Source organism: Bufo bufo, chromosome 3, assembly GCF_905171765.1.
Source record: "Bufo bufo chromosome 3, aBufBuf1.1, whole genome shotgun sequence".
Classification (NCBI taxonomy): domain Eukaryota; kingdom Metazoa; phylum Chordata; class Amphibia; order Anura; family Bufonidae; genus Bufo; species Bufo bufo.
The window spans coordinates 30606562-30631188 of record NC_053391.1 but is presented as its reverse complement, the minus strand read 5'-3'; the positions used below and the strand labels follow the sequence as shown (position 1 = coordinate 30631188).

The following is a 24627-nucleotide window of genomic DNA, read 5'->3' as shown; positions in this document are numbered from 1 at the left end:
TCAGCACAGAGTATTTCAGCAGGGAAGGAGTATGCTGATCTTGTAGGAGGCAGTGCAAGATCTCAATACCGGAAAACAACAATGCAAGTGTGAACCAGGCCTAATAAATCAGGCGCAAATTGCCGACAGGCTTTGCCAATGCGCTTAGTAAGGGTGCCTTCACACGTGGCAAATTCTGGTAGCGGAAAATTCCACGACTAAAAATGCAGTTCCATTCACCTTTAATTTGGCTTGCAGAAATCCATGCGCTGCCGCCCTATTCAAATGAATGGAACTGATTTGCAGTCGCGGAATTTTCTGCCACAAAATCTGACAGTGTGTGTGAAGGCGCTCTGAATGCGCCACACTGTGTTCTAACATGTGACTATTGCAAGAGATATGTCAATCAATGGGTTAATGAAGCAAATACAATCAGCTGCATTTAGATCAGCTGGTTGGCGCCCTCTGCAGGTGGAGACTATAAAGTGCAGAAGCAGCAGCAACAGGTCAGACGTATGGGGGCGGTGCAGGAAACATGGATGCTTATGCGCTGCTTGTGAAAAGTCTCAAATTAAGGTTTAGGACGGAAAATCGCTATGTGCGCTGTGGGCTGGCTGAGTTTTTGGGAACTGTCATATTGATTGTAAGTAAAGAAAGGTAACCTTATAATGAATGCTGCAGAACCTCTTTTTGGAGCTGAGCTTCCAGTGCACCATGGATGGATATGAAACCTTGTTCACGTGTTCAGGACTGGATGAGGATTTTTGAGTGGGTTCCCAAAAGAAATCCTCAGTATCCAATGTGTGACTGAACACGGGGACTGGCTGCCTTGCAGAAATTCCACACAAATTTCTACGTGGAAATTCCAAAAACCGTAAGCGGCACATGCAGGTTTTTGCTGCTGATCTCACCCTTGCATTAAAAAGGGTGAAATGTGCAGAAAAAAGAACCAAACGTACAAAGAATTGACACACTGTGGATTTCAAAAACCGCGTGGCAGGTCGGCTTTCGCACAGAACGAAAAAACTAAGTGTACGTGATATTTGGCTGCCTGCACACATTGCGGGTTACGCGTTTCTTCTGCGTGGAAAAACTGCAGTGTAAGGCCTCATGCCTCGTTCACATGTCAGTGTTCGGTCAGTGATTTTGAACCAATACCAGGTGCAGCTAGGAACACAGAACAGGCGCAGATCTTTCCCTTATAGCTCATGTCTGTGGAGGTTCCGGTCCTGGTTTTGGCTCACAATCCCTGACCGAACACTGACGTGTGAATGAGGCACAATACTAACGTCTGCTGTGTTCTCCACAGGCCGCGCACGTACCCGTTCACTTTCATGTGTGTGTCTGAGCACGGTCCATGGTTTTAGCACAGAAGCACACTATATTTTTGTCCAACACGGCACCATCTGTGTTTCGTACGTATTTTACGGATCATTTAAAGGAGATTCTCTGAAAATGAATTTAAATAACTTTCAGCTGTGCAGTGACTCACAGACCAAACCAGGATTCCCTTCAAAAACGCCGAACCGACTACTACATTATCTGCGCTTCTGTCGGTAGCAAACTGCCCGTGTCTTCATCTGATTCTGCTTAAGGGCCCATTCAGACGGCCGTAGTGCTTTACGGATCCGTAAAACGCTGATACCGACCAGGTGCGGACCGCGCATGGCCGCAACCATAATAGAAAATGCCTATTCTTGTCGGATTGCGGACAAGAATAGGACATGTTCTATCTTTTCTGCGGAGCCGCAGTACGGAATAACGGATGCTGTCCGCATCTTTTGAGGGCCCATATAAATAAATGGATCCGCAGACCTTCCGCAAAATTGCGGAACGGGTGCGGATCCTTTCATACAGCCGTGTGAATGAGCCCTAATCAGGATACTGGCTCTCCTTTAAAGGGCATCTGTCAGCAGTTTTGTCCCTATGACACCGGCTGACCTGTTACATGTGCGCTTGGCAGCTGAAGGCATCTGTGTTGGTCCCATGTTCATATTTGCTCGCATTGCTGAGAAAAATGAAGTTTAAATATATGCAAATGAGCCTCTAGGAGCAACGGGGGCGTTGCCGTTACACCTAGAGGCTCTGCTGCCTCTGCATTTTGACAGGGCCAGGCATGATGAGGTTTAGGGCTCATGCACACAAACTTATTTTCTTTCCGCTTCCGTTCCTTTTTTTTTTTTTTTTTCGTATGCGGAACCGTTCACTTCAATGGGTCCGCAAAAACAACGTACTCCATGTGCTTTCCGTTTCCGTATTTCTGTTCTGCAAAATAGTGCATGTCCTATTGTCCGCTAATCACGGTCTGAGGCCTCATTCAAGTCAATGGGTCCTCAAAAAATACAGAACGCGCACGGGACACATCCATATGTCATCCGTATTTTGCGGATCCATACTTTAGAAATGCTGTGCCCAGCCCATATTGCTCATGTGTTTGGTGATTAATAACTTACTTTTTCCTTTCCGCAAAAAAACTGATCAAATACGGAAACCATACGGATATATTTTGTGGAGTATTGGAACGGAAGAGGACTTAAATCAGAGGGGAAAAAAAAACAGATGCAGAACAACGGATCCGTGAAAAACTGACTGGAAAACAACTGTCATGTGCATGAGCCCTTACACTGACTGGCCCTGTCAAAGTGGAGTGCTCGGCAATTGCAGAGAGCGCAGAGCCTCTAGGTGTAACTGCAACGCCCCCGTTGCTCCTAGAGGCTCATTTGCATATATGAAAACATCATTTTTCTCAGCAATGCGGGCACATATGGACATGGGACCAACACAGATGCCTTCAGCTGCCAAGTGCACATGTAACAGGTCAGCCAGTGTCATAGGGACAAAACTGCTGACAGATGCCCTTTAAAAAGTGCTCCATGGGAAAACTACATGCAGGTGTCTCTAGCGCCACCTTCTGGAAGTGGCTACTGGAGTCCAAATCTGACTTTTACAAGCCTTGAGACATGAGCAAAGAAACGTGCCAAGCCAGATGGTTGTTTCAGGGCGCTTGTGCAGTGGCCGGTTTCAGGTGGCCCCAATGCTACGCTGGGTCCCCCCCGGACACTGTCAAGGTGTCACCACGTGTAGCTGCTCTCTGTAAGGAATGGTGCACCCCCCTCAAACAAGCGGGAATTGTGCTCCATGTGAGCGAAGCAGAGGCACATGGCATAATCGATGCCGTGCGCTTCTGTAGTCCAGAACGCACAATCCCTCGCTCACACGGAGCCCGATTCCCACAAGGGACATGCTCGTGTAAAAGAACCCAATGGGAAATAAGTCCAGAGAGTCGGGGTCTGCAGTAAACCAGGGTGCTTCTTTACTGGAGGAACTCCGGGTAAAAACCAATACAGGCGAGGCGTTGGGCTGGCTTCTCCCGTCTCCTCCCTGGCAGGAAAGGCCCGAGCGGTCTCTAATCTGTCGTCTGGCAGAGGTCTCCTCTTCTAAGCACTGGTCCCCAACTGCAGAACACCAGGGGCTCTGACTGCTCTCCTCATATACAGCTTCTAGTGGGTGGAGAGGAGAAACTGGGCACAAACAAATGTTACAATGTCCCAGCAGTTTTTCCAAGACAAAAACAGGTTTTCGGACATAACTGAGCTAAACCAGACATTCAAAAGGTCAGTCAATGCAAGTTAACCCTTTAAAGTGAGGAGTTGATGACTTTGCATAGGGGAGACGGGGGCAAATGTTCACAAATATCCAGACTTCAAAGTACCCCTGCTCCAGGACATTACACTTGCCCCTTGTCAGTATGGAGTAGGATTCTGCCTTCTATGGCGCCCAAGCTGCATCATTTCCTTGGGAGATACTGGAAGTGCTCCATGGGAAAATATGTAGTTATCTCCCAAAGAAGGCATGGAGCACTTCCAGGAAGTCTCCATACAGGACTGGTCTGTTCAAGGAGATTCAGTACCCCGCCTAAACTACATCCAGCCAGAATCCCACTCTGTACTGATGAGGGGCAAGCACCCCGAAACGGCTGTATATGGACGGATATCTGGCTTGGCATTTTCCTATTGTCAATTCCTAAGATTTGCTAAGTCAGATTTTGATTCATAGGGAGCCACTTCCACAAGGTGGCGCTAGTGAGATACCTCTGTGCAGGTCACTGGTTTCTGGGACTTTCCTGCCGACTCCTTTCTGTGGGATGGTGTCGGGATGGTCATGCTCATTATAGAGATGGGGTATTAGTTGTCCCAGGTGTGCAGATATCTGCATGTAGATGTGGCCACCATTAAAGTCATAATGAATCTCTTAACTTAAAAAAAAAAAAAAAATTCTTTTCCCTGACAGTTGTTTGGTTGCGGTTCTGTGGCTCAGATGGAGTTGAGTGGTTTTGCAAAAGCTCAGTTTCTGAGCGTCAATATGGCGTTTGGTTTTGCTGTCACTGCTGGAGCCTACGTCTGCGCTGGAGTCTCAGGTGAGCTGCCGACTATAAACCTATGTACATACAGTGTACGCTAGTACCTGCATTCACAGTGCTGCCGCTAACATACTGATGTCTGTCACCGTGTACATACATTACTGATCCTGAGTTACATCCTGTATTTTACTCCAGAGCTGCACTCACTATTCTGCTGGTGCAGTCACTGTGTACATACATTACATTACTTATCCTGTACTGATGCTGAGTTACATCCTGTATTATACTCCAGAGCTGCACTCACTATTCTGCTGGTGGAGTCACTGTGTACATACATTATTAAGGGCTCTTTCACACTTGCGTTGTTTTGTTCCGGCATAGAGTTCAGTCGTCGGGGCTCTTTGCCGGAAGAATCCTGATCAGGATTATCCTAATGCATTCTGAATGGAGAGAAATCCGTTCAGGATGCCTTCAGTTCTGGAACGGAACGTTTTTTGGCCGGAGAAAATACTGCAGCATGCTGCGCTTTTTGCTCCGGCCAAAAATGCTGAACACTTGCCGCAAGGCCGGATCCGGAATTAATGCCCATTGAAAGGCATTAATCCGGATCCGGCCTTAATCTAAACGTCGTTTCGACGCATTACCGGATCCGACTTTTAGCTTTTTCTGAATGGTTACCATGGCTGCCAGGACGCTAAAGTCCTGTTTGCCATGGTAAAGTGTAGTGGGGAGCGGTATACTTACAGTCCGTGCTGTTCCCGGGGCGCTTCAGAGTGACGTCAGGGCGCCCCACGCGCTTGGATGACGTGATCGAATGGATCACGTCATCCATGCGCATGGGGCGCTCTGACGTCATTCTGGAGCGCCCCGGGAGCCGCACGGACTGTAAGTATACCGCTCCCCACTACTACTATGGCAGCCAGGACTTTAATAGCGTCCTGGGTGCCATAGTAACACTGAACGCATTTTGAAGACGGATCCGTCTTAATATTTTCTGGTATTAAGATCCGTCATAGGGTCTCAATACCGGAAATAAACGCTTCCGTTTTGTCCCCATTCATTGCTCCAAAATGCATTGCGTTCCGTTTTCATACCGGAGAGCAAAAGTGCAGGATGGCTCATTATTAAAGAATAAGATGGAGGCTCTTATGTATACCTTGTGTGTAACTGTTTTGATTCCTTCTTGGATATGATCTTCCTGATGAATCCCACATCTCCCATCATGCCTGGCTCTGCAGAGTCTCACCGCACTGCGCTGTCCACACATCGAAGTGCATATAAAAAAAGATTTAAAACTATAAAATTGCAGACATGATTGAGGCGCTCTGCCTCTTCAGATTCGGGCCGTGGATATTTAATTCGTAATATATGTAAAATAAAAGTGCTTCTTTAAAAACTTAAGGCCTCATGCACGCGGCACTGCAACCAGCGGGTCTGCAATATGCAGGCACCAGCCGATTGCTCAATGCCAGTGGCGGATTATAATTGGGGCGTTTGGGCTGGTTGCCCCGGGCCCGGCATCGCTGGGGGGCCCAACGCTGACCCAAACACCCATGAACAACGGCGGGGCACGGGAGCGCATAGTTCCCTGCCCTGCCACCGTCCACCGATCACCGCCTGATACCTATGCGGTAGTAAAATCCCGACACAGGCGGTCGTGATGACATCATCATACCACGCCTGTGCCCGGACGCAGCGCGCCTGCACCATCGACGAGTGAGCGCCAACTGGGACACAGGTAAGTATTAGCTTTTATTTTTTTGTGTGCCAACTTTGGGGGGCACAGGAGAATAACATTGAAGGGACAGTGGGAGGGGCAAATTACTAGTGTGGGGGAAATTAGTACTGTGGGGGCAAATTACTACCATGGGGGGAATTAATACTGTGGGGGGCCAATTACTTAATGGATGGCAGTCGGGGCAAATTATCTAATGGGGGCAGTGTGGGGGTTTATTACTTGATGGGGCATTGTGGGGGGCAAATTCCTTTGTGGGGGAAATTACTACATGGGAGGCAGTGTGTGGGAAATTACTATATAGGGGCAGTGTGGGGGCGTTTCTATTAGGGGACATTATTTTTGGGGACACTATACAGGCATTATTACCTGGAGCACAATATGGGGTGTTATTATTACTGGGGGCACACTAGGGGGACATTATAATTGTTGTAGACACTATAGGGACCTTTGGGGTAAAGTAGAACTGGGTTAGTTACCCATAGCAACCAGATTCCACCTTTCATTTTTCACCGCTCCTTTGGGAAATGAAAGGTGGAGACTGGTTGCTATGGGCAACTAATCCAGTTGTACTTTACACCAGTTTGATAAATTACACCAGTTTGATAAATGACCCCAATTATGAGAACTCTAACGTGTCTGTAACAAACTCTGTAGAGACGAGATGGTGGTCTGGGTCAAACGGAGGAGAAGAGGAAAGAGAAGATCTATATGACAGGAGATGTCACTGGATGTAACGGGTATGTGGTGCTGTATTCCCCTATATGTAGAGCTGGCTCACTACTGTGACCTGCGTCTCGTCTTCTCCTCGTCCGTGTTTTTTTTTTTTTTTTAATCACAATCGTATGCATCTTAAATTTGGCAACTAAAATTTTAATTTGTCACCTGCAGTCCTATGTAACAGCCCAGATATCGGTGATAACTTTGTGTGCAGATAATGTAGTAGATGTTCCATGCAGTCCTATGTAACACCCCACATAACACAATGGTTCACTGTGTTATGTGGGGTGTTACATAGGACTGCATGGAACATCTACTACAACACCCCACATAACACAATGGTTCACTGTGTTATGTGGGCTGTTACATAGGACTGCAGGTAACATCTATGACCTCTGTACTCAGAGTTATGAGATGGTGGGGGTCCGACTCCTGGCACCCCCACCAATCAGCTGTTTGAGGAGACCGCGATGTTCCAGTGAGCGCCGCAGCCTCTTTGCTCCTTACCAAGCTCAGCGCTGTCCATTTGATAGCACTGCGCTCGGTACTGAATGTGATGTCCTATGGCCTAGGAAGAGACTGGCGCTTACGAAGCACTGCAGCCTCTTCATACAGAAAAAAACAAACTAAAATGGAGGGGGGGGGGCTGAGTTGGTTAGACAGCCCCGGGCCTATCATGCACTTAATCCGCCCCTGCTCACTGCACTTGAAAGGGTCTGCAATCTGAAAGGAGTGGTGCGGAATGGAGGCACGGAAGCACTATGGAGTGCTTCCGTGGGGTTTCTCTTCGTGCCTCTTCACCGGCCCAAAAAAATTAGAATTTGTTCTAAAAAAAAAAATTATTTATTTTTTCCCGGACAGATCATGGAACCATTTGAGTGTAATGGGTGTGGATCTGTCGTGGCAGCCACACGGATAGTGCCCGTGCATTGGGGACCGCAAATTGCAACGGCCTGACGCGCTATATCGTTAGACTGGTGTTGCCCATAGGTTATTATATTTTTATTTTTTTTTGCAATTTTTCTGCTAAATCCTCTAATTGTTGCATGGAAGCCTATGGGAAATATTAACCCCTTAAAGGAGTTGTCCCACAAAAAGTATTCTACAGTCTTCAAACCTGGATCTGAATACTTCTGTATTGCATATATTTAAAAGTTTAGTATAGCTGCTGAGTTAATAAAATGTATCTGTATAGCGCCTCTTGTTCGCTTTTTTTTGCATTTTATTTTTACTTTGTCCACCTTTTCAAGGTGGTCACACCTGCTCAGTTCTATCATTCAACTGCCCTGTGAGCTGAGGTAGGGAGAGAGCTGCAGCATGAAGGACACGCCACTTAAGCTGTCAGCCTGATATAAGTATAAGCAATTGTAGCAATCTCTGGATCCATGTGAGGTACGGGGCTGGTTCTAGCTTTGTTAGAAAGAGATTATGCCCGATATTAAATTTTTTACATTATTCATGGAATAATCCCTTTACTGCACAATGTCCTACATGTACAGTATAGAAAGCGGCATCTGATAGCTATAATCCGGAGTAAAATAAAAAAACGTACCTGATCCACTTTGCTCGTGGCGGGCTGGTCCGAGATGTCGTCATGCTTGGTGACATAATCACCGTGCACGGGATTTTGGCTGAGATCTTAAAGCAAGATGGCATCGGTCGGCCCAGTGCGAGCAAATGGGTCAGGTGAGTTGTGTATTTTTATTTGTTTTTTGTTTTACGCCATTTCAGTTTAAATCGATTTGCTACCACGAAGCACAAGGCAATTCGGCTTCGCGGCGAAACAAATTTATCCTGAAATTTGGATTGAAGTCCACTTTGTGGACTTCGATTTGCTCATCACTACTTATAATATCATTTTTCTAATGCAGAGCTCCACATCTGCAGCTCTCATTCATGGGATGACGCGACCTGTATTGGTGGCGGTCTTTGGTCCCTAATTACCGTTCTTTCTTCTTCCAGGTGCCCACCTCAATCCAGCGGTGTCACTATCCATGTTCCTCCTCCAGAAGATTACCGGGAGGCTGATGTTGGTCTACTGCTTGGCACAATTCCTCGGCTGTTTTGTTGGTGCCAGCCTGGTATTTGCTCTGTATTTTGGTAAGAATTTTTTTCTTTTTGAAGGGATTCTCCAGGAATTGAGAAAATGAAAATACTTCACTATTACTTTAGTATAAATAATACTTTTCGTTAGGTATAATGGTTTATTTTGTCTAGGGAGCAATCATTAGGAGAAATAAAATGGCTGCCGTTCTATTAGCGCACACACAAAACCTGTCCTAATCACACAGGAGGACAAGTTACTTCACAACACTGAGCTAAAGATCTGCCTCATCCTCCTCTCTGCTCTACTTGTCAGGTATTATGATCCAGAATACAGCTGAATCCATGTAGGAATCAAGGTCATGAGGAGACATGAAGTACCGAGAGGATGGACAGGACAGACTGTGGTAATGGAGACTGCATACAAGAGCTGCTGCTCATTAGCCACATCCCACCTCTTCTCTCAGAGCAGGGGATGAGCAGTTCTTTACCTCAGTGTTGTGAAGTAACTTTTCCTCCTGTGTGATTCGGACAGAACTGCTCATCCCCTGCTCTGCTTGTCAGGGGTTATGATCCTAAATACTGCTGAGATCTTCAGCTGAATCTCTGTAGGAATGGAGTTCATGAGGAGACATGAAGTACAGAGAAGAGGTGGGATGTGGCTAATGAGCAGCAGCTCTTGTATGCAGTCTCCATTACCACAGTCTGTCCTGTCCATCCTCTCGGTACTTCATGTCTCCTCATGACCTCGATTCCTACATGGATTCAGCTGTATTCTGGATCATAATACCTGACAAGTAGAGCAGAGAGGAGGATGAGGCAGATCTTTAGCTCAGTGTTGTGAAGTAACTTGTCCTGCTGTGTGATTAGGACAGGTTTTGTGTGTACTAATAGGATGGCAGCCATTTTGTTTCCCCTGACTGCTCCTCAGACAAAACGAGCCATTATAATTAATGAAGGGTATTTAGGAATATATTTATAATAAAGTAACTTCTGCTAGTGTGGAACTAGCCTTAAGGAACTCCGGCAGGCTGTTCCGGTGCTGCCGCTAGGGCACGCGTGCCCCCGGACTACCGCTCTGGCCACAGACTATAATTGGGCGGAGTTCCGGCAGCTTATGCCTAGAAGCGGCCTGAATAAAAGTACTACATAGTACTTTTATTCTGGCCGCCTCTCGGCATGTGCTGTCACCGGAACTCTGCCCCGCCCCCATTTATAGTCAATGGGGCCGGACTGGTAGTCTGGGGGCATGCGTGCACTAGCGGCAGCATCGGCACAGCCTGCCGGAGTTCCTTGCCGCTAGTGTGAAAGTAGCCTAAGTTTTTTTTTTTATTTTAATTTCCTTAATTCCTGGAGAACCCCTTTAACCAGTCGGAAGTTTACAAAGTTACATAGTTAATACAGTTGAAAAAAGACATAAGTCCATCAAGTTCAACCAAGGGATAAATGGGCACGCGAATCCCAGAAGGAAGTGAGACTCAGATTTCTACACGTTTTCATAAGCATTAATGTCATTTACTTTCAAGAATTCATCTAAACCCTTTTTAGCACCGTCCACTGTTCCTGCTGTGACCACGTCCTGAGGAAGTCTATTCCACAGATTCACAGTTCTTACAGTAAAGAAGCTTTGACGCTTCTGGGGACTGAACTTTTTCTTCAGTCGGAGGCAGCGCCCCCTTGTCTTTTGAGGGCATTTTAGATGGAACCGTTTTTTCACCGTATTTTTGTATGGCCCATTTATATATTTGTACGGGTTAATCATGTTTCCCCCTAGACGTCTTCTCAAGACTAAATAAATTTAAAGACAAGGTCAAAGACCAGCTCTATTTTGGAGCAAAAAATGCATATTTTACTATAAAATATTACAGAAATCCTTTATTTTGGTAAGCAAATCTAATAGTAAGCACATGTGAATGCCCTGGGGAGGACTGCGTACATATTTGTCAAGGGGGGAGGGGGAATCCCAAAAAATAAGTAGCTGGATCAGCTATTTCTGCAAGATCCATTGCAGTGAATGGCAAGGATGCTGCATATGAGTGGCATGCGCTCTATTCGTGGCGTGTCCCAGAGGTGGCAAATATGACGTGTTTCAGCAACACCATATAGTTTACACTACAACTTTTATTCTTGGGCACTCGGCAGCAGGAAATTGTGGGAGCTAACTTTTGGGAGACCCTTCTAAAGCAGCTTGGGTACAGAACTTTTTAAAATACCCTTATATCAGAAGGATCCTCCCAAAAATAAGTTAATTCATTTGACTACTGCTTACACCCCCAGAAATTGTCAAGGAAATCCCACAACCAGTATTCGATTTCCCTGCAGCGCCACCTCAGGAGAATTTAGGCATTACATGGTGCCTATTGAAATTCATTTGTTTATAAAGCAAATACTAATGAGCCCTTCTGTTATGGAAGGTCTCATTAGTACAGTTAGAGCAGTGAGTGTAGCGCTGGTATTACTCACCGCTCCCTGGTCTTCTCCGGGTGCTGTGTTGATATGGTAGATCAACATAACATTTACTGGTGACCCAACCCCTTTAAGGAAAACTGTTTTGAATCTCAAGTTAAAATTGACCCCATCTTCTGTAATGCTTATGGGCTTTCCCTCGGAGACCCCTGTATTTTGCTTATCTACCCGTTTGTCTTGCATTGATACAATTTAGACGCCCTTCATGTATACAGTGGTGGCAACTGGACAGTGTATGGACCACAGGCGACTGCTGGGATATTTGCTTCCTACCCATCAGAACATCTGAGTGTGATCAATGGACTCTCAGATCAGGTAAGATCTGATTAGTGTCGGGCCATTCTGGAAAACTGGGGAACACAAATGTAAATCTAAGTAGCCTAAAATTGTAATTCCTTTAATGCAGGGATGCCCAACTTGTGGCCCTCCAGCTGTTGCAAAACTACAACTCCCAGCATGCCCGGAGAGCCTACAGCAGGGCATGATGGGAGTTGTAGTTTTGCAACAGCTGAAGGGCTGCAGGTTGAGCGTGCCTGCTTTAATGTATAAGATCCTCTGCCCTCAGAGCCTGTGATGTCTGCATCCAACTGAAAAGGACATGAAAGGAGGAGCCTTGCAGGGCGACCCTGGTCTGCTCTTAGCCAATCAATTTCCCTAAGAACACAGCCAGCAAGCTGACTGGTTGAGAGCAGGTGCCAGGCCCCGCCTTATAATGCTCCTCCCTCATGTCCTTTTCAGCCTGAAGCCGTCTACAGCCATATGTGAGAAAGGTACTTAAAAACCAATCCCTAGATAAACCAGACCATGTTTAACAGTCGTGGCAGCTGGGAAAAAAATAAAATATTGTGCGCCAAGGATAGCCCAACTGAAATACAGCTGTAAGGTCAGGATCATATGAACTATTGTCAATAGTGATTCTCCAGCTTTGGGGGAGGGGAGCAGCTAATGACAGTCCTCGACGGGGAAGACCCTCCCTAGCATCGCGAGTGACGCTAGGGAGGCTCGTCCCCATTGGGGCCTGCTATTGGCTGCACCCAGATGTTTTGATCTGTGCAATGGGGAGATGCAGGGGTGACCGTGCGGGTATCAGGAGTGACGTGGGTGCTGGGGAGTGGGGTAAGTATAATCTGAGGGGCATGTTTTATAGTTTGGGAAAACCATTTTGAGGAGTGAGGGGCTGATCTGGTGTGAATCTGAGTGCTCCCCGGCATTTATGCTGGGATTCAGCTGGACAAGTATCGCTGCTTGCAACAGGTTTTGTCTGGCAGAATCACCGCACAAACATCGGGGAGCGGCTGGATCCCTCCTCGTACCCATTAGTCAATGGGCTCCAGAGGTGAACAGCAGCATCTGGAGAATTCCAGCAGAAGAACTTTGCATGCTCTGCCACATGTGTGAAACTAGCCTATACATCCCGAACACCTGCACTTTGTGTCACCTGTTTATCACCAGAAGGGTCATGGTCTGGGTTGCATTGTTTCTACGTCTTCTGCCTCAGGTGATTGCCACCGCTGCCTTGATGATCTGCATTTTGGCCGTCATTGATGAAGACAATAATGCAGCCCCCCGAGGACTTCAGCCATTTGTCATTGGTCTTGTAGTTCTCCTAGTTGGTCTCTCTATGGGCTTCAACTGCGGATACCCCATTAATCCAGCCCGCGACTTGGCACCTCGAATTTTCACAGGAATTGCCGGCTGGGGCCTAGAAGTCTTCAGGTAACTTGTGCTCAATTTCCACCCATTGATGGGTTCAGGTCCACCTCTGCTGGCTGTCTGTTTTGTGTGCGCTTGCATTCCCCTTAATGACACATCTAAAGCATCTATTATGAGATTATGCTGTGAAAGCCCTCTATTATTCCTACTAGCTGTTTATGAATGAATTGCTAGCAGTTTGCAATGAAGTTACATTTGTGTTACAGGTTGGAACCGGCAGCACTGATTTGCAGTGAATTCTGAGAGCGGGAATAAATTAGGCTTGACAAGGCTATGGTGTATGAAAGTTTACTAAACGGTTATAAAACACATACAGTACAGACCAAATGTTTGGACACCTTCTCATTTAAAGAGTTTACTTTATTTTCATGACTATGAAGGCATCAAAACTATGAATTAACACATGTGGAATTATATACATAACAAACAAGTGTGAAACAACTGAAAATGTCATATTTTAGGTTCTTCAAAGTAGCCACCTTTTGCTTTGATTACTGCTTTGCACACTCTTGGCATTCTCTTGATGAGCTTCAAGAGGTTGTCCCCTGAAATGGTCTTCCAACAGTCTTGAAGGAGTTCCCAGAGATGCTTAGCACTTGTTGGCCCTTTTGCCTTCACTCTGCGGTCCAGCTCACCCCAAACCATCTCGATTGGGTTCAGGTCCGGTGACTGTAAAAGGCCAGGTCATCTGGCGCAGCACCCCATCACTCTCCTTCATGGTCAAATAGCCCTTACTTTCAAAGTTTTCCAAATTTTTCGGCTGACTGACCTTCATTTCTTAAAGTAATGATGGCCACTCGTTTTTCTTTACTTGGCTGCTTTTTTCTTGCCATAATACAAATTCTAACAGTCTATTCAGTAGGACTATCCGCTGTGTATCCACCTGACTTCTCCTCAATGCAACTGATGGTCCCAACCCCATTTATAAGGCAAGAAATCCCACTTATTAAACCTGACAGGGCACACCTGTGAAGTGAACCATTTCAGGGGACTACCTCTTGAATCTCATCAAGAGAATGCCAAGAGTGTGCAAAGCAGTAATCAAAGCAAAAGGTGGCTACTTTGAAGAACCTAGAATATGACATATTTTCAGTTGTTTCACACTTGTTTGTTATGTATATAATTGTGTTAATTCATAGTTTTGATGCCTTCATAGTCATGAAAATAAAAACTTTTTGAATAAGGTGTGTCCAAACTTTTGGTCTGTACTGTATGTATATATTCAAGCAGATCACATACAGGGTAAAGTAACAAATGCTAGCTGTTAAAGAATGAGGTCTACCCATCAACAAGTTCCTAACGTGGCATTTGACTAACACCCATGTAATTGTTACAAGACATCTTGCCCAACAGAAGCATTCAGAGCAGCTCAGCTCTTACATACATAGAAGCTTATACTTTCTAGCTTCCGGGCCCCTCCTAAAGGTCTTCAGTGTGCAGTAAACATGTACAGTACCGTTGCCTTAGCCCTTAGGCCTCCGGTTTAGTTCTGATAACTAGAACAATAAGGGCCTGTATATGCTCACCAACTACATTACCAGGAATATCACTACATTCAAAGAGTATCAAATAAAGATGATTAAAGGGAAAGACTCCGTTACTAGTTGTCAGAGGTTTCAAAGCAGTATCACAGAACAAAATTATAAACCCCTATTAAAACACAACCTTTAATAAATATCGCTAAAAAATAAAATGCTAAACTCCCACAATAGTCACTTAATATTTCATATACTAAAGGCACTACTGTATTGAATAAGGGTTATTTAGGTAAATGACACTTATGCTGTAGTCAGGACACTGTCCGGCCCTTCTGTACTCGCGGTTCTACCAATAGGATTTATATACTTTTTTTTTTTTTTTTAATCACTTGATTTCTTGATAATGGTGGTGTATTAGGGCTGCTTTCGTAGAGAAGTGGGGTCCACAGTGAAGTTAGGTCTGCTATCCCTATATGTCCCGTCACTGCCCCTGCCTACAAGCGGAGCACCCGACCTGAAAGGGGCGACCCCAATTCTCGGTGGCTAAGCCCTTAATGCCCCTACACCTCATGTAATGCCCAACTACCACAGGTTGGATCCTAAGATTTGAACGTCCGACCCGTTTCTCCAGTGCCTAGGATATACTGGTTCTTCAAGGGACCTTGGGTTAACTAGGCTATACAGACAATACTGTGTTAGAGATCCAGTGGCCACCTCACATAGTAGTTAGTGATGTATCCCACCATCTAATGGATCGTATACCTCTTACAAAACTTAGGGAGCAACAGTGCAAACAAAACTCAATTCCGCCATTGACAGTGTTCACTGTGCGGTAATAATGACGTTAACTTTACTATGTGGGTCAGGATAGAGCTATTTTTTATTTTTTCATGTTTTACTGATATTGATGACCTTTCCAGAGGATAGGCCAGCAATATGTATATCACCCCCCCCCCCCCAAAAAAAACAAAATACCTTTTTTTAAATGAGCATTTTAATAAATCCAGTTGTATTGGTTGCAGTAATGACAATTGTGATCACTTTTCTATGTATGTAAAATGAAGAAGAAAAATTATATTCATTTTTTTGCATGCACTATAAAATACTCCTGTATTACAGTGCGGTCATTCTGACAGAGGCAGGATGTGATTAATTTCATATAGGCATGCTATCATCCAGAACTGTACCAATATATTGTACTAGGATATATATCCCAGGGACCAATTGGTTAGATATTTTGGCCACTGGAATATATTAGATGGGGTCGGATTTTATAGAAAAATGTCATATTTAAAATTTCTAAAAAATATAATTTATTACAGTATTTATGTAAAAAATATTCCAGATCAGTTAATAATTATGATACAATAAGTCCATATACAGGGGATTCAGTGATTGTGAGATATAGAAAAGAAAAAATTAGGAATATTTCCATAGCATCATCACGACGGCATACAAGGAGATTGACCCCTGACCTCTGTAGGGGCAGGAACAGAGAAAGGTTAAATACCCTCCTCCCACCACCAACACCAGTGTTTCCTGTCCCTACAGAGGACAGGGCAGAGAAAGGTCTCCCTGTATGCAGGGAGATGAAGCTAAGGAAATGGAACATGTTTATTTTTTATTTTCCGTTACCTTTGGAAAACGCCGGCATCCAGCATGGCGTCCCCCTGCCCTCCCGCGGTCCAAGTACTAACGCTGGGCAGGGGGTTCAGGGCCTATCTCGTCCTGGTTATTCCGGGGCCTGTCCCTGGCGCAGACTCCCTCCTAGCCTAAGGAAAGGGCGATAGCTGGGTGCGCGCCGGCGCATGGAGCGCATGTTTATGACGTCACGGCCGGCGACCCGGAAGTGACGTCGCGGCGGCAGCGTGGAGCCCAGTTTAAAACCGAGGCATAAACGCTGGTTACCGCCCCTGTGTCAGAACGCTCCCAGGATCGGTCCCCACTGGTGCGGAACCCTTGCCTACAGAGAGGACGATGTCGGCATCTGAGCGATCCCCCAGAGCTGAGCCACCGGCGCTGCTACCAACTGAGTCCCCTTCGGGGGTATGGTTTGTGCAGGTCAGGGAGTCTGTTGATCCCCCTCTCCTGCTGTAATGGGTGGAAGGGGGGGAAAAAAGAGAGAGGAAGTTATTTCCAGGGGCAGCTAGCTCGCCTCTGCTGTCCCCCTCTTGCTCTCTCTCTCCCTCTAGTGGTCATACCCTGATGCCCTGCCTTCTCCTCTCTTTTAGGCTAAAGAAGCCCCGAAAAAAATCAAAAAAACACTCAAATGTATCTCCTGCAATAGCAGACTTCCTGACTACTACCCTAAAAAGTTGTGCAAGTCTTGTATTTCTAATATTGTACGGGATGAAGCACCCTCCTTTTAAAAGAGGAATTGAAAACCATGATTCAGGAAGAGATCCGTTCATCCCTGGCCCACCTGTCCACTAATCCCCCCGACTTGCCGCAACCTAAGAGGAAGCGGACTAGGTCTCCGTCCCCTTCGGACCTAGAAGTTATTGCGGATGAAAGTGCCCACTCCGTTAAGTCATGGGAAGAGGGGGAGAGAGTCTCTGATACAGACTCAGTGGATGACAGTCGTAGATATTACTTTTCTACAGAAGAAATGTCCGACCTATTAAAGGCAGTAAGGTCGACCATGGGCGTGGAGGAAGTGCAACGTACCCATTCAGTACAAGAAGAAATGTTTGGGGGCCTAAGAGTCAAGAAAACTCGTGTGTTCCCCATTAACGAGAGTATTAGGGATATGGTCCTTGATGAGTGGGCAGATCCAGAAAGACGTCTGGGAGTCCCGGCTGCGTTCAAAAATAGGTTGCTTTTTGATCCAGAGGAATCTAAAATTTTCAATGAAATTCCCAAGATCGATGTACAGGTGGCTAAAAGTGAACAAGAAAACATCTCTCCCATTTGAAGATACCTCCCAACTTAAAGATTCAATGGATCGTAAAGCGGACAGTCTTCTCAGGAAATCCTGGGAGGCGTCCATGTTCAATATTAAAACCAATATTGCGGCTACCTCAGTCGCCCGATCCATGTATCTTTGGTTGGGAGAATTGGAAACTCATATTAAGGATAGAACATCTAGGGAACAAATTCTTAGTTCTCTCCCTCTTTTAAAATCCGCCACGGCCTTCCTGGCGGATGCCTCTGCCGAATCAGTCCGATTCTCCGCCAGAGACGCGGCACTTTCCAATGCAGCCAGAAGAGCCCTCTGGATGAAGTGCTGGTCAGGGGACAAGACGTCTAAATTGAAGCTCTGTTCCATACCCTTTTCTGGAGAATATGTGTTTGGCCCGGTGCTAGATAAGATTCTAGAGAAGGCCGCGGACAGAAAGAAGGGGTTTCCGGAAGATCGCCCCTCCAGACGCCGGTATCCTTTTCGCCCCTCCTCGGGTCAAGAAAAAAGCTACAGGGGGAAAGGGAAATCAGGACGTTGGAGCTATCCAAAAGGGGGAAGAGGAAGAGGCCAATCCTTCTCCCACCCAAAATCCTCCGATAAGCAATGACGTCGGGGTGGGGGGGAAGACTCTCAAGATTCCTGGGGTCATGGGAATCCATCTCCCAGAACCCCTGGATTTCCAAGGTAGTCGGGGCAGGCTACCAAATAGAGTGGTCTTCAAGACCCCCAAACAAATTTTCACTGACACGGTTCCAAATGAACCTTTGGCAAGGAGTCCAGAAACTTCACTTAATGAATGTAATCTCACCGGTCCCGCCTCCAGAAAGAGGCAGGGGTTTCTATTCAACCCTATTTCTAATCAGGAAGAAAGAAGGCACTTTTCGGACTATCATAAACCTGAAACCACTAAACAGATTCATCCGTTATCAAAAATTCAGGATGGAGACCCTAGCATCTACAATCCCTCTGCTAAGCAAAGACGTCTTCATGTGCACAATAGACCTACAAGACTCTTATTACCACATTCCCATTCACACCGACTCACAAAAGTTTCTCCGGTTTGCAATCCAGGATATATCAGGAAACGTCCATCACTACCAGTTCAGGGCCCTTCCCTTCGGGATTTCATCTGCGCCAAGAATATTTACCAAAGTAGTGGTAGAGATGGTCGCCTTTGCACGAAGACAGGGACTTATGATAATCCCTTATTTGGACGATTTCCTTCTAGTCAGCCAAATCAGTTCGAACCTGAAGCTTTTTCTCTCCATCCTAGACGATCTGGGGTGGATCGTGAACAAAGGAAAGTCCGTCCTCACCCCCTCAAGGGAAGTTCGTTTCTTAGGGATGATCCTAGACTCCCGAAGGCAAGCGGTATTCCTACCTCGAGACAAAATATCAGTTCTCCAACAAAAGATCAGGTCCTTTCAAAAAAGAAGATCCTGCTCTATCAGAGAGGCGATGAGTCTGCTGGGCCTGCTAACATCCTGTATTCAGGCAGTTCCCTGGTGTCAAATACACTTCAGACCCCTACAGTCCTGGATCCTGAGTGTCTGGAACAAGTGCCAATCCTCTCTAGATCATCAAGTAAGTCCACCAACTCAGATTCTGCAGTCCCTAAATTGGTGGAAAGACCACGGAAACTTATCTCGGGGAAATCCGTGGCAGAAGACTCCCCAGGTCCAGGTAATAACAGACGCAAGTCTGTCCGGCTGGGGTGCAAAGGTGGGGGATCGTATGTTCCAGGGCACTTGGCCAGATTCGATCAGATCCCAGTCATCGAACTTCAGGGAACTGAGAGCAGTCTGGGAGGTGTTAAAGGTAGCAGAGGAAATGTTGTGTCATCATCACATAAAAGTGCTGTCGGACAACACTACGGCCATTGCCTACCTCTCCCATCAAGGGGGAACGCGGTCCGTAACCCTACAAGCACTGTCAACAAAAATCTTTGCTTGGGCAGAACAGAATGTGGCCTCGATATCGGCAGTTCATCTGAAGGGAATACTAAATCAGGAAGCGGATTTTCTCAGTCGCCACAGAATCGACCATACAGAATGGTCTCTAAGTCCAGAAATATTCGGGCTAGTAGTAAGGAAATGGGGGATGCCCGACGTGGATTTGTTTGCCACCAGGGCAAACTCAAAGGTGGAAACATTCTGTTCCCTAAACCCCAGGGACAGACCTCATGCCTTAGACGCCTTCGCCATTCGTTGGCATTGGAATCTGTGCTATGCCTTCCCTCCACTTCCTCTAATTCCGAAGGTGGTACAAAAAATTCTTCAAGACAAGGCCACGGTGATTGTGATCGCTCCCCTATGGCCAAAGAGAAGCTGGTTCTCATCCCTCCAAAAATTTTCCCTACAAGATCCATGGCTCCTTCCTGTGCGGGGGGATCTACTCCAGCAGGGTCCAGTTCTACACCCAAACCCGCAGTTTCTGAAATTGGCGGCTTGGATCCTGAGTCCCAAACCCTGAAGCTTCAGGGCCTGTCAGACGGAGTTATTGCTACTTTGAAAGCCTCCAGAAAGAAGGTAACGTCAGCAATTTACCTTAAGATATGGAAACGTTTTTGTTCCTGGAGTGGGGACGAATCGCCACATTTGCGTAAACCCAACATCCAAAGAATACTGGATTTCCTACAACAAGGTCTGGACCTGGGACTTAGACCCTCTACCTTGAAAGTCCAAATTTCAGCCCTAGGTTGTTTCTTTGACCAAGATATAGCCGGCCATCGTTGGATCAAAAGATTCATTAAGGCGGCGACGAGGCTCCGCCCAACGATCACCGCCCGTGTCCCTTCCTGGGATCTGAACGTCGTTCTTACAGGCCTTACTTTACCACCCTTTGAACCCATGTCTGACTGGCCAATAAAATTATGGTCCTTGAAAACGGCCTTCTTAATTGCGATAACTTCGGCCCGCAGAGTAGGGGAATTACAAGCCCTATCAATCAGGGAACCCTACCTCCGTATTCTAGATGATAGGATTATTCTCCGTTTGGATCCTGGATTTCTCCCCAAAGTCGTATCCAATTTTCATCGGAGCCAGGAGGTTACCCTACCTTCTTTTTGCCAGCACCCCTCTAATGATAAAGAATCGGCGTTTCACTCTCTGGACGTTAGACGGGCAGTCCTAAACTATATCACGGTGACGGAGAAGTTTAGGAAATCTGACAATCTGCTAGTCCTGTTTGGTGGAAGATTTAAGGGCCAAAAAGCCTCCCGGTCCTCTATAGCTAGATGGCTCAAAGAAGCCATTAGTCTTTGTTACCAAATACAAAACCTTACATGTCCAGTCAACATTAGGGCCCATTCCACTCGAGCCATGTCTTCCTCTCAGGCGGAGAGAGCTGGGGCTTCTCTGGAGGAAATCTGTCGTGCTGCCACTTGGTCCAGCATTCATACATTTATAAAGCACTATCGCCTGGATCTTTCCAGATCTTCTGATCTGTCCTTCGGGCGGAAAGTCCTCCAGGCTGTAGCCCCCCCTTAACTGATATATTTTTTATATCTCCTTGTATGCCGTCGTGATGATGCTATGGAAAAACCGGAATTAGTCTTACCGGTAATTCTGTTTCCATGAGATCATCACGACGGCACGTTATTCCCTCCCTATGATTTAAATCGTTTTTGACCTAGTAGGTCTCTAGAAGGTATGAAGTAATACCTTTGTTTCACTATTTTCCACCACCGGGTTGCTCTGTGTGATTTTGGAAACACTGGTGTTGGTGGTGGGAGGAGGGTATTTAACCTTTCTCTGTTCCTGCCCCTACAGAGGTCAGGGGTCAATCTCCTTGTATGCTGTCGTGATGATCTCATGGAAACAGAATTACCGGTAAGACTAATTCCGTTTTTTTTATTCCAAAATCTCCTATGCGGTGACCACTGGAACAGAAAAAAAAATGATAAACTGCGCGATTTGCTTTTTTTTTTTTTAAATGCGGAATGAACGAGGTTTATTTTTTTTTTTTTTTCACGTGGTATTGAGTATCGCAATACTTTATGCTATTGAAATCGAATCAAAATGTTGGTATCACAACAACCCTAGTATAGATGCTAGACAACATATGTATAATGTATGCAAAAATACTGGAATGTATTGGATATACAGTTACATATATTGCCTCTTCTATATGGACATTTTTCATGACACCATATATTTATGTATTTTATTGCACTATATCATATACTGCATGCATTATATATCTGGGATTAAATGAATCCATTCAGGATTTTCCAAATAACCCTACTGAGATGATTCCCACCAGAAAAACTATTTAAAGATAGGACAAGAGATTGCGTTCACGTACCACTGAGGAAGGGGCATGTAAGCCCCGAAACGAACCTGGGAATACGTGAACGCAATTCTAAAAAAAAGTCTATAAATCAGACACTAATATCTTCCAGTGGCCAAAATATCTAACCAATTGGTCCCTGGGATATATATCCTTGTACAGTTCTGGATGATAGAGTGCCTACTATACAAAATGAATCATATCTATTGACTTTATAGGGTTTCCAGGAAAAAACCCTCCTTTTTAGCAGAGCACTGAAACCATCTGTCACAACAGGTGAGCCACCATACGCTTTTCTGTGTTGGTGGCTGAGACCCTTCAGAGGAGCCCAGGCCTGCCATGTCCACTACCTGGCACCCCACAGATGCATATTAAGGGTGCCGCTCAGAGGACCGAGCGAGCCCCCTGCTCCTGTCTAACCACTCAGATTTGTCAGCAGGAAAGCCGATGTCTAGTTCACGGTTCAGGCTGAAATCTTCCGGCGCCCTCTGCTGGTTCAGAGTCTGCACAGAGCTGGCTCAGGTGACTTGCACTATGGGAAGTGCAGTCTGTATACTGGATGTAAGGAAGAGACTGACTCCCTCCCCCCACACATACATTTTGGGACCTCAGGTAAGTGCTAGGGATGAGTCTACTAATATACAATAAGGCTACTTTCACACTCGCATTTGGTGTGGATCCGTTCAACGTTTGTATTATCTTTAACATAGCCAAAACAGATCCGTCTTGAACACCATTGAAAGTCAATGGAGGACTGTTCCGTTTTTTATTGTGCCATATAGTGTCAGTGGAAACAGATCCGTCCCCATTGACTTGCATTGTGTGTCAGGACGGATCCGTTTGGCTCAGTTTCGCCAGACGGACACCAAAACGCTGCAAGCAGCCTCCAGCGGAATGGAGACTGATCGGAGGCAAACTGATGCATTCTGAGCGGATCCTTTTTCATTCAGAATGCATTAGGGCAAAACTGATCCGTTTTGGCCCACTTGTGAGATCCCTGAATGGATCTCACAAACTGAGCCAAAACGCTAGTGTGAAAGTAGCCTTAAGCTTGCAGATTATTTTTTTTAATATTTTTTTTTATTGGTTTGAAGAGGAGCTGTCCCCTCTCCTGCCGTCTGTTTTAGTAATTACTTGAGTTCCCTATGTAGGAGCATCTATTGACTCCTTGTTGTGCCATTCCCCTATTATTCCTGCCAGAGGTTATAAGTGAATTGCTAGCAGTCTGCAATGAAGGTCCAGCTGGGAGTTACCAGTTGGGGGGTGTCCCTGCATAGTTTGACCCTATCCAATCAATGCTGTCACAGTGCAGGGACCCCCCTTCCCTGTAACACCCAGCCAGACCTTCGCTGCTAGCAATTAATTTGAAACTTCTAGTAGGAGTAATGGCACCACAGAGTTGTACACAGAGATGCTCCAGAATTGTTACATGAGGAATGCAAGTAGTAACTAAGACCTGTCAGGAGAGGGGACGGGTCCTCTATAGAAGAGGGACTCCTGGTTTTGGCTTTCCATAACCATACACATTGTGAACAAGACCTCATGGTGACTTCTTATTCCATCAGAACAAACTAACCCCTGGCAAACATTTCTTTCTTTTAGGGCTGGTGACAACTGGTGGTGGGTCCCAGTATTGGGCCCCATGATTGGTGGGGTCATTGGAACATTTATTTATGAAATGCTTGTTGGAATTCACCACTCGGTAGAACAGAAGAAAGAGGAAGCTGATGGAGAGGAGCATCACCCCCCGGAGTACCAGTTGGTTCAATCAGCGGCATAGACCATACCAGGTGGCTGTAGACTAATGGCGTCTCATTGTAGAACTTCATGATTCCATATGATCTCCAAGGGTTCCTCTACCAATGCTATTAAAGTCCAAGATGAGGCAGTTGGGACCTGACCAGTTATCACTTGGACTTCTCTTTGGATTTGCACTCAGATGTGCATTATTTTTTTTCAGTATTTTTCATAAAATGTGTTTTTCAGTGTCTTCTAGGTTTTATATATTTTTAATTTTAAAATCCTGAGTAAAAAGCAACTAACCTGGAGTGACCACTCATTTCAGGAACGGCGCTTGCAACTTGATTTTGCAGTGTATTTTATAATTTTTCAATAAAGTTAACATAAAATCTAAAGATGTGGATTTTTATTTGGAGAACATGGCCCATTCTCTGACCTCTGAAGATGACCCGTCCCCTCTCCTGACAGGTCTGTAATGGCAATGCTGGAGCATCCATTATTACTGTTGTGCCATCCCTCTATTATTCACACTAGGTCCCAGTGGGAGGGGGTGGGGGATGCAGTCTGAGGTTGTCCACACAACGCTGCCATTGTTGGGTTAGGCATGGACACCCCCACCCAACGGAGTTCATTCATAAACTTGAGTTCCAAGCAGAGATGCTCCAGAATTACTACTACATGGGTAATGCAAGTAGTTACTAAGACAGGTGAAGAGGTGACAGCTCCTCATTTGGAGGGTTGTCCACTTCCAACTTCTGGGGAAGCATACTTTCCAGAGAAGCATTATGTGGAGATGCAAGCACAGCAGCAATGGATTTTTGTTTTTGAAAAGCAATGTTTGAATAGTTTGAGGCTACCACCAAAAATTGGTGGATTAAAAAAGGGGGGGAAATTGATCCATGACACCCGAGAAGTTTATAAATGTGTGCACCAGAGATAAGCAAATTAATTCTATCAGTATAAAATTTATTATGATCTTTTTCAAAAAAAAATTATTTTCTCAATTCTGCTTTTCTTCTAAATAGGATTTAGAAAAGCTTGGTGTTCTACAACTACAGAATAGCCTTCTAGTTAGTGCTCAGACTGCATAGCATAACTATAAAAATAGCTAAGCCAGCCTCACATCTGTAGCATTCTCAGGACAATTCTTTTTATCAGAGCAAAGCAAATGGAATCTACTTTTCTAGTTGAGGCGATGGGG

At 45.6% G+C, this 24627-nt stretch overlaps 1 protein-coding gene across 1 annotated transcript; it reads left to right on the top strand.

Moving 5' to 3' along the window:
• The first annotated feature begins 514 nt into the window (after nt 1-514).
• LOC120993598 (aquaporin-3-like) lies at nt 515-23466 on the top strand. The gene is made up of 6 exons (XM_040422073.1): nt 515-622; nt 4270-4396; nt 8757-8894; nt 11500-11618; nt 12802-13019; nt 23289-23466. Exons 1-6 carry the CDS (start codon nt 515-517, stop codon nt 23464-23466), a joined length of 888 nt encoding a protein of 295 aa, XP_040278007.1.
• The last annotated feature ends 1161 nt before the right edge of the window (nt 23467-24627 follow it).